At 39.2% G+C, this 11,352-nt stretch overlaps 1 protein-coding gene across 1 annotated transcript in view; it reads left to right on the top strand.

Annotated features, from left to right (window-relative positions):
• The window catches only part of LOC104277656, a gene marked incomplete at its 3' end in the record, with an annotated part of 54,559 nt that extends 43,562 nt beyond the window's left edge, over positions 1-10,997 (top strand). Inside the window, exons 7-8 of the mRNA XM_009874358.1 lie at positions 724-933; positions 10,853-10,997. Of these exons, the coding sequence (XP_009872660.1) occupies positions 724-933; positions 10,853-10,997 (355 nt within the window). The remainder of the gene's footprint in view (positions 1-723; positions 934-10,852) is intronic.
• Positions 10,998-11,352: the final 355 nt, after the last annotated feature.

The following is an 11,352-nucleotide window of genomic DNA, read 5'->3' on the forward strand; positions in this document are numbered from 1 at the left end:
GGGTTGCTCAAACTGCATGTTACGATCCCTCTGGAGTCTTGAATTCTGCTCAGCCCATGTAAAAACTCAACACAAAAGAAAATAAAATGGAAATTCTGATTGGCACGGGGAGATCCAAAACCTAACCAAGGAAATGTGTTTAGAACAAACTAGGAAACTAGGTAACTGTGTCAATAAACTAGGTTTATAAAACACACTAAAGTACATCTTATTTACTCAGCCTCATCTACGATTCAGTTAGCAGCACAAGGTTATTTTAATACTATACAGAGATCAGAGACTACAAAGTGCTCACGGGTATGGGTGCAGAGGCTTCTCAAAGAGACAGAAATACAGATACTTATCCACAAAATTCTCAGAAAGCTTTTTTTTTTTTTTTAATCGGTATTGCCATTCTATTGTTTAACCTACCCTGCTTGATCTCCCTACTTTTGGTTAATACAGGAGTCAATTACAGCTTCATCTGTGCAGAATTAACTTTATAGAATATACACGAGGGATTTGTCTATCTCCTCTATTTAGATCTATGTCATAAAAAAATATGTCGTAGAGAGCTGCGTGCAAGCTCTGCATATGGTACAGGCTTTGCAGATTTATTGTAAAATCATTTTAAACCGGTTAAGCTCTCGTCCGAAGTTAATTAAATATGTTCCTTTGGTGGAGGGGTGGGGGGTGGGGGAACTCCTGTGTGGGTGTGCATGGGGGGGTCTCCTGTCTCACTAGGTGGCAGTGTCTGATTACATCTGGAAGGACCACGCCAGCGAGCCTGGTGTCTCCAGCTGTGACCTCCAGCACCGGGATGAAGCCCCTGACTCTGCAGCTACCTCCAGGGGTAGCACCACGGTTCACGTCTCTGTCTACACCCTCCACCTCAGCGGCTTCCAGGAGCTCTACAGGCACTTCCTCAGGCTACCGGATGGGGCTATCGTCGAGGTAGGTCGAAGCAGACTCTTGACCCACAGATTCTGAGGGCAAGGGAGTGCTCTTCGGAAGCAGGTCGGTGTCAAAATAGGAAAACAGACCTGCCTGACCCTGCACAAAATACGCCGAAGTCTTCCATAGGAAGACCTCAGACCTAAGCAGGAGTGTAAAATCAGTGAGTTAGTGCATTTGCAGTGCTAAGTAGCAATTCAGTCTTGTTTATAGCACAATTTAAAGGCAATTATATAGGATATACGTTGAAATTACACGCACAGAGATGATTTATAAATATGTGTTGCTCAGACCCACATAAGGTGACTCTGTACAGGAATTATTATATATATAAATACACAATCTAAGTTGTGCACATTTTCTATACAGCTAGTACTGTAGGTAGGGATATTCACTTAGTGCTTCCTCAGATAAACACAACTAAGGCACGGTTAGACTACCTGCTGTCATCTTGCAAGTTTTAGATTGGATCTTGGCGCTTGTCAAATTTTTAGAAGCTTGTCACAGAATCACAGAATGTCGGGGATTGGAAGGGACCTCTAGAGATCATCTAGTCCAGCCCCCCTGCCAGAGCAGAATCACCTACAGCAGGTCACACAGGAACACGTCCAGGCAGGTTTTGAAGGTCTCCAGAGGAGACTCCACACCCTCCCTGGGCAGCCTGTGCCAGGGCTCTGTCACCCTCACAGGTAAAAAATTTTTCCTAATGTTTTTGTGGAACCTCCTATGTTTCAGCTTTACCCATTGCCCCTTGTCCTGTCATAACTGGACATCGCTGAAATAATTTTGTGCGCTAAAATAAAATATAGGGTGGTATTAAAAAGAAGTATCCCTCATTACTTGTTTCATAGGCTGCATTTTGTTCATTGCACTGTCATTTTTATTCTAAGTGATTAAAAGAAGTACATTTCCTTGTTGCCTTTGGTCTTGTGTTGAGAGAACTTTAAGAAAAAAACTGGCATCTAAGAGAAAGTAAAGTGAAAGAATATTACTTTACCTATCCAGATAAGAAGTAGGATCATCATCACGGAGGTCTATTTACCATAGAAAACTGGCACAAAGGATGCTGAAGTACAAAGATTTCAGCTGCTTACTTCTAAGGTGAGGGTTCAAGTACATCTTTCCAGCATGAGGCAAATGTTGCTTTTGCTTCTTTGATTAATGTTTCAAGGCTGTTTTCTTCATTAAAAGACTTTGCCCTACTTGGCTTTTTAAAGAAAATTTAATTTAAAGGAAACTGTCCTCAAGGAATCCAAACACAATTTCCTGCCCCAGGAACTTGTGATTCACCAGAATGAAGACACCAGAGTTTTAGAGCTGGCCAAAGAAAACAAGAGAAGGCATGTGGACGAGTAATTATTGAAACAAAGAAACTGGCAAATCCAGGTCCATGCCTAAGTCTGTTAAAGAACCTCCTCATACAAATTATTGGCTAGATTTTAGCTAGAACAACTTTTCCCTGTTTGAGGTCAACAACACAGGCCCATTCCTACCTTTTGCCTGTTACAAGCAGAATGTTTTTTTCCCGATTAAGTTCTTCTCAGCTTTTTGGTCATGAGTTTTTGTTCAGCTTCCACAAGGCTGTGGAAGGAGATTCTTCAAACACTTGAGGAAATCCTAACCCAGTGCACTGATTCAGTTTGTTGATACCTTCTGTATTTTTGAAAGAGGAGAAATGCATCCCCATATAGTCTAATTTTGTCTTCCCCAGGTGAGCTTCCGAGAAGCTTCAGGCTTGTGAACTGATGCTGATCAGCATCCTCAAAGTGAGCACTGCATGGTCCGGATGGCTCAAACCACTTCTGCACAAGTCTCCCACAAAAAATCATAACAGAGTCTACCCCTAAAATATTCATGGTCGAGCTTGTGTCCTGATCTTGCAAACTGAATGTCTAATTTAGGAGTTCAGTGCGTGCTTTACAGTATTTTTACTTGTCAACCTAAATGCAATTACATGTAAGAAATGTGCTTAACTAATAATTGCAGTAAGACTTATATGCAGATGTTACATTTAGCAGATAATAGATGTAATTATACATTTGTGTATTTTATAGGTCAAGCCTTTCTACTTCAGTTCCAAATTAGTAATATTCTGTAAAATAGTGAATTTTAAAACTTTTAAAAGATTCAGGTAGTTTAGTCTACCTAGGCCTAGTCTGGTGATTTTGTCCCCAGTGATTCAAGGGAAGGTTTTTCTGGATCGTTGATGTCCATTTGGTCAGAGTTCTCCTCTTATTCTCCAGTCTCATTTTTCTGGGTGTCAGTTTCCATGTATTTGCTTGGCTCACCCTTTGGTGTAAATAAGATTCCTCTCTTCCAGAAGTTACCTATATAATCTAATTCCATAATCTTTTCCATTTTCTGTCAGAATGGGTACAACAATATACCAGAAGAGACAAGACAGGCTCACCTTCTGCTTTTCATTCCCCAACTCTCCCTACCAGCAGTGGGGAAGCCAAAGTTTGCCACCTCTTCTCTCCCTGTTATTGGAACCACAGCTCCCTTTCCTCTTCCTTCATGATCAGTAAGGCTTTTACTCCACACTAGAGATAAGATATTTGTATGAAATGCTGTCTTGGGACTGTAGGAACATGGACTGTAGGAATAGGAGAAGTCTGTGGCAATTGTAACGTGTCCAACTTTTATATATACGTCTATCTGTTGTGCAGAGCCCATAGAGCAAAAAAACAACCGATTTTCACTTTTTTTTCTTTTCCTCTCTTTTGGGTGGACTAGTGCTATTGTACAACTGCAGAATACAAGGAGTAATTCAACAGCATCAAGGAAGTGGGCGGTTGCACACACCTCCTTCCTGCAAAACAGTAAAGCTTTTAATTATGGTAACTTACCAAGGGTGAAAATGTTAATTATTTCAGTGTAACTTTTTGTTTGTTTCTTCACTTTTATTAAGAAACTCTAGCAGATGTGGTGGTATTGGGACATAGGCTGGACTTGATGATCTCAGAGGCCTTTTCCAGCCTCAGCAATTCTATGATTCTATAATGCTGAAAACAGCAAAATGAAAAGGCTTTGACTTTTTAATTTCCCTGACTTTCAGGAATCATACCTGAAAGAGCCATAACACCCATTCCTACTTCAAGCATTTGGGGACTAAGATCTCTCCACCGGATGTGTAATGCTTTGTGTCATTACAGCATCATGGTTGCTGGCATCGGTAGGTGTTTTTCAATAGTAAGATATGTAACAGGAGGAAATGAGCAATTGGGCAGAAAACAACATAGAAATAATGATAACTTTGCAAAACACGTTCAAATATAGACGTTGTTCAGAAAGTACCACCAGAATGAGCAGCAGATTCTGAGCACTCAACTAACCAAGGTGTATGTGCAGGCTTGGGAGCTCTGGGTCACTGGGATGGCGATGTATCTCTCATCAAACATGCTGACATGAGAGCAGTGTTTCTATTGCTGGGTCAAATCCTTCCTCAAATTCATGTGTTCAGCTCCTGGTGACTTCAACCTCGTATATGTTTCTGTATCTACAGATATTATTTGACAGGCATAAGAGGAATTTTGATTTAAAGGCCTTGGATGCTCCTAACGGATGTATGTTATATTCACAACCTCATCCTACTCTTGCTTCAGTGTAAGCAAGATTTTTCTTGTAGTTGTAGTTCAGCAAAGCACCTAAGTGTGAACTTCATTTAAGCCAAGGAACCTAAACACTCACTTTAATAATACTTTCTTTTTTTTTTTTTTATAGTGAGTAAGGCCAGTTTGTAAGTGCTGTGTGTAGGAGTACACTAGCCAGGAATGTCTCTCTGTACAATAACTTCTTTAAAATACTTATTTCTTTAAGTATGGTATTCCCATTAAAGGTCCAACTTTTCTGGTATAAAAAGAAATTTCATGCCTGGTATGAAAAGCAGTTTTACAGGTTTCATAAGCATGAGGCAAAAAAAACTGTTTTGAAAAGAACATTAAGTACAAGGTGGCATGTATAAATTGTCCTAGAAATGTTAAATAAAACGATTTTTTTAAAAAAATGTGCAGTGTAAAAATTATAGAGGTTAAACTTGTAAGTGCAGTCCTTTTATCATAAGCATTGTAAAACTCAAAGAATTCACATGCAGTAAAACCCATTTTCCTTTTTACCTGTAATATATTTCTCCTTTATAGTATTCAATTTAAGTGTTGCCTAACCAAGGAATGACCTTCCCAAAATAAATCACTTTTCATGCTTTTCCGTATTCATTAATCTTACATTATTGTAATATACAGGAAATTATTGGGTTTTAACATTTTAAATGTGTTTGAAACCCATGGACAGAAAAGTTAATGATAGTGCTATGTGTTTGCTGTCTACATGGTGATAACACCAACTCGATGATTCTTATCTTGACTTTTGCTGACTGGAGTTGATTTCTTATTAGAAGGGCAAAGATAAGTCATTTTAACTCAGCAAAAAATCAGTTTCTTATTATAGGCCTAGTAAACCTCATCATTGTAGAGAAAGTTTTGGTATAGTATGATTTTATCTATTAAATAAACCTACACAAATGTCAAGAATTCATCCAATTTAAACTTACTGGATAAAAGAGATCTGTTTTCCCTAATTACTTGAAAAGTACTTAGTAGTAATAGGATAAGACAGCACAGGTGACTAACCAATTACTTAGTTTAAGCTATTTACATCAATCCATATGCTATAAATTATGCCTAAACTCTCTTGCACTTCTGGAAAAGTGAATAAAATCATATAAGTTTATTTTGAATACAAGATCAGATATAGTATGCTGAGTGACACTTAAAAAGAATGAAACAGTAACCGTAGCTTATTTTCTGAAGCAATCTTGACACTAATGCTAAATTACAGCTTGGAAACATCTAGTGTTTTTACCTTTATGAGAAAAGGCTTTTTACATATTTAACATAATTCTAGGGAAAATATACTGGAATTATGTATAAAGATATGTACACTGTAACCAAAGGGCATTTATATTCCCCAGTAGAATACTTACAACAATTTTATTGCCATTTGGTGTCATTTTCTAACAGATATAAAATACAGCCAGTAAACAAACTAGACTTTAGATTTAAGCTGACAGCTGTTCCTTCAGAAGCAATATTCAGATATTTAATCTTAAGAATACTGAATATTTTACAATTGTTTGAGCAAACTATACTTTTAGCATGTGAAGGACTGCATGTTTTTATATACAGTTCTTGGATCTGATAATGACACTAAAAAACAGCCTTAGAGTAATCAAAACATTTGTCGCTCCCATATATTCTCTGGGCAAATCAACAAATTGCCTCATGTTTTATTCTTAATTCCACAATTTCTTTTTATATACTCAATGTTACTAGGAATATTGCGCCCGATTTTTTTTCCTGTGCAAGCATAAGCCATACGGTTGACTCCAGTGCAGCTTATGCACATTTTGAGTGCAGCTTTTTCTGGCTCTGACTTCATTAAGGGAATAAATTGGCCAACTTTACTGCAAAAGGTGCAGTGGTCACTAGAGATTTATGGAGAAGAGAAAGAGGGAGGACTGCTCCAGCTCAGTGACTGAGGTTGGTACATTACCCAACGGCCTCCTCCTCATCTCACCAGACCCTGCAGAGAGAGCAGAAAAGCTCTCACCCTTCCAAACCATAAACTGGATCAGCTGAGGGGAGTGGAGGAGGACTTCTAGGCTCGGGAGAGGCTGGGCAAAGGTAACTAATTATTCAGTGTAAATTGGCACACATTACCTGGCTTCAGTAGCATTGTGCCAGGTCGTCCACAAACGTGGTCAAGTTTACAGTGAGGGTTTGCTGGAGATGCCTGTAAAAGTAGGGATTAACAGCAAAAAAGTGATTCCACCCATGTTAATGCATGTGTATGTGTACCTACTCCTGGGATGAATAGGCTTCATCACGTGTTACCTGCCTAATTCTGAGACATAATCTTGTCCCGTCGAAGACAAGTGGTATTTTGCAACTGCATTTGGCGGAAGTATGATCCCTTTCAACACGCACTGAGATTCAGTTGGGAGCCATACATGATAAAAGTCAGCTAAAGGATACTTCCATGGACAGAGGTAATGAAAACAGCACAGCCTGCAACCCTACAGCTTTTTTGTTGAGGGTCATGGCAGTATTGCTAGTTCCTCTGCAAATATGAAGTAAACCAGACTGGTTTAATTTATTTTTACCGGTATATATTTCTCTTTTAATGCTATCATTCAAGTAAAGATAAGCAGTTTATGAAATAAGAGTTGTCCAGGTAGCTCTTCCTGCCCCATTGAAGACATGAGAAAAAGACTTTTCCTCGACAAATTTTGCATTTCTATGCTTTTCTCTTAAAATGATCCAGCTTATTTTGCATGTGAGATGTGATTCCTGTCCTGAAATGGACCCAATCTGTTGCTTCTTGCCCTTGCGATGGCTAAGCCAACCTGTTTGCTGCAGATGAGGAGGATGCTTTACCCTTTCAAGTATAAGGCTAAATCCTTACTTTTTTTTTCTTTCTTTCAGTAGATTGAGGTATAGTCTTAAACGGAAACTGTGTCTATTAATTATTATCTATGATCAGCTATAATTGAGGCTATGCTGCTCGTGCAACAGGATGGAAATGCAGGAGGCTGCCTTGCAGCATGTGGCCACTTCTCCCCCCTCTATTTTTCTCCAGATCCCGGGTTCAGCATACTCTCTGCCACAGAAACTCACAGAGTCACAGGGAAAAGATGTATGTCCATCAAGACAGCATGTCCTGCTTATCTATGGTGGAGGCTGTGGTCTGATAGCAGAACCAGGAAAGTGCTGAGACAGGTCCATCACTTGCTCTCAGCAGGATACACAGGCTTTTAGATAACAAGAAAATAACTGAAATACTTACATTGTGGCATTATAGCCTTGTTCTGTATGTGAACATGCAATTTTAAATCATGCTGGCTTCTTTTACCGCTGGCAGAGAACGTGATGTGAAGAGCAAGGGTTACATACCTAGCCAACACATACACAAATATTTTGTAGGTATGGATATTTACCCTTATTTTTCCATTGAGGGCCTGAAGAGTTAGAGCTGTTTCCTTCGGATGTTCACAGGAGGGATGGGAGCGAGTTCAGGCTCATCCATTTAGTCTGAGCCAATGCCCATGGGAGAAATATTGTCATATCACTGTAGTCGTGCTGTATAACAGACATTGGTGCTGATAACTAAGGGTTAGTTTAAAAGTGCTATTTTGTATTGAAACACTTGTCTTTTGGTTCCAACCCACTTTAAATGCCCAGATTTGCTGTGTTTCCAGTGATTCTCTGAATGACTTTATGCTGCTAGGGTTGAGCCACTGATTGCTGCAGAAGGTATTTTGTACTCCTAAATGCTTATAATATTTATTCATCCATCACATAGGTTTACCTGAATCAGCAGTAAAATCTCTGAAGTCAAAGGATAATTGCCAAAACAGCATTAACTTATTTTATCCGAATAAAAAAAAAATAACCTTTGAAAAAGTACCTTGCAGCTACACAGATTGACAAAATGCATCAATTATATTTTTGTTCCCTTTATAATTACACAGCAGTAAGTGCACAGTGAACTTTACTACATGGTTGATTAACCGTAAGGTTACTGTTATTAAGTCGCTCTCAGAAACAACAGCTTGGACTTTAATTTAAGAACAGAACTCTGAACAACATCTGATCAAGTCTAAATATCGGACATATCCATAGAGGCTTCAGTTTAAAGTACACAAGTAAATAACCGCACCTTAAGTGTAGAAAAGGTTTTCCGTTGCTTCAGTCAGTCATTCTGGGTATGTGAACTGTCAGATTTAAAAGAGATTTTGTTATGCGTTAACCAGCACCAATGGAAAGGCTTTTCCAGTGAATTCTAAGTATCCCCTGTATCTTTTTTATTTTTTTTTTCTTTTTTTTTTTTACGTAGAAACAAGTCTTATGAGAAGCAGCTGAAGGAACCTGGGTTGTTTAACTCAGAGAAAAGGAGGCTGAGGGGAGACTTTATCGCTCTCTACAACTACCTGAAAGGAGGTTGTAGTGAGGTGAGGGCTGGTCTCTTCTCTCATGTAACAAGTGATAGGACAAGAAGAAATGGCCTCAATGTGTGCAAGGGGAGATTTAGGTTAGATATTAGGAGAAATTTCTTCACCAAAACGGCTGTCAAGCATTGGAGCAGGCTACCCAGGGAAGTGTTTGAGTCGCCATCCCTGGAGAACCTAGAATCATAGAATGGCCCAAGTTGGAAGGGACCTTAGAGATCATCTAATCCAACCTCCCTGTCATGGGCAGAGATACCTCTCAACTAGATCAGGCTACTCAAGGCAAGAAGACACGCAGATGTAGTGCTTAGGGACATGGTTTAGCAGTGGACTTGGCATTGCTAGGTTAGTGGTCGGACATAATGATTTTGAAAGTCTTCCAACCTAAACAATTCTATCATTCTATAAAAATAGTGTTCCAACTCCTGGGAAATTTACGGATAAAATCTCCAGGTATACCCTGATGATGTTTCCACATTTTTTCCTTAGAATACTGCATTAGGAGAAATACTGCTGTTCCTGTTACCTCAGTCACGCTATAGGTCCCCTTTTTAACTTCTGTGTTCTTGACTATGAATGTTTCACGTGTTGTTGTGAACCCCTGCCATGACGTTGTGTCTCTGACCTGCCCTGAAGATTGTTTATGTCATGCGAGAAATAGTTTAGGACAATCTAAAACTGGACTATAGAATCATTAAAAGATACCATCTTTTAGTGTAAAAGAATAATAAAAAAGTAGTAGGTGTTCTGTGTAAGTGGTATCTCGCTAAGAAGAAAGAATAGCCTGGTGTAAAGAAACTTGCTTAGGATATAGGATGTACAAGACCACTTGAATATTCAGTTACAGTTTTTTTATGTGAGTTGGGGACCACCTCCTACAATGCCTGTATTCCCCTGTTCCAGAGGTAACAGTGCTTCCCAGCTGCCTAGGGTATCAAACCCAGAAGCACAACAAAGACTTTAAGATGCTTCATCAGACAGATTATAAAGGTACACAAAACCACAATAGAAATTAGAGATTATTCCCATGCGTTAACCGCTGTTTGTATAATTTATTGCCGCTGTGCTAAACCAGGTTGAGAATAGTGAAATTCATTAAAACATCATGGTATTAGTGGAGGAATCTGCTTTTTTTGTGGTAGCATTTGAGTAACAGCAACTAGACAGAGCTGAGACTCTGGTCCTTCTCAGCATACGAAATTTGATTTCTGCTCACATTCATCTGAGCAAAAATTCTGTCATATGGGCACTCCAGAAAGTGAAAAAAAAAAACAGAGCCAGGACATTCTTGTGCAAAATGCCACCCACATGACACAAGCTGAGGATCTGACATGCGATGCGATCTGGTAACTGCTAATGAACTGAGCTGGATCTGATGTGGTGTCTTGGATTTATAACCAGTTTCCTCATGGCCATGATTTTCTTCTTTTAAGGTTTATTCTTTATTCACTCAAATCTTCTCCATGTGTCAAGAACATCATAAGAAGAAATTATGAAAAGCAACGGGCGTAAAAATCCCCATTCCACTGTTTTACTAAAGCATTTAGAGTGAGAAAAATTAGGCAAATTCACTTTTCACATGTGTTTAAATTGCTAATCTCACTGCTCTATCTGTATTAGTGAATACATTTACAGTAACTTTTACTTTATAATATTTTGGCAGAACTGTTAGAAAAATTGTTATAAGCCCAGGAGTGGAACTGAACCATGAAAGCTAAATTGTAAGCTGCTGTAAAGCTGGGTTATTAGTATGACAGAATAAAATTTCACAAACAGGAAAGCTTCTAAGCTACAGTATTTTGAAAGTAAGAGGAGAGGGGTGGGGAAATGTAATCAAAGTCATCTATGTTCTCTCTGATATTTCACTGAACGCTGCCATAATCATGTGTTGGGTTTGTCTGTTCTGCTTTTCAGGCATTTGGTGATATTACTGGAGAAAGTCTTTTGTGTAATGAAACGAGCACAGCCCAGGATCGCATAAGTGAAAAGGACAGCGTGCTGCATACATCTTCACGTATCAAGCTGAGGGAGAGGAGAAAGAGTACAGCAAGGCAGAAAGGTATTATTTGCAGTGTCTGTACCTAGCTGAAAAACAATGCTGATGCCCAAGCACAAAACCATGGGAAGGATAGAAGGAAACAGATAATCTGAAAACACAGTTTCTCTTGGAAAGGCTACGGTGCAGTCGGTTAGGGGGTGGAAATTTCACAGTTGTATTTTCCAGTGCGTCTTCGTCCTTGCGTAATCTTATAAGTCTGTCGCAAGAGTCCTGAAGACTGACGAGCTGTCATGCTTTCTGTTCAGAATCTCAGCACAGTAACTCAATCCGGGGCAATCTGTTTGTGGAGCAAGGGCCAGCACTTAAAATATGCTGAGAGCAGGGTTAAATCAGCTACTTAAATGTGGTTAAGTAT

Source organism: Apaloderma vittatum, unplaced genomic scaffold (assembly GCF_000703405.1).
Source record: "Apaloderma vittatum isolate BGI_N311 unplaced genomic scaffold, ASM70340v1 scaffold13328, whole genome shotgun sequence".
NCBI lineage: Eukaryota > Metazoa > Chordata > Aves > Trogoniformes > Trogonidae > Apaloderma > Apaloderma vittatum.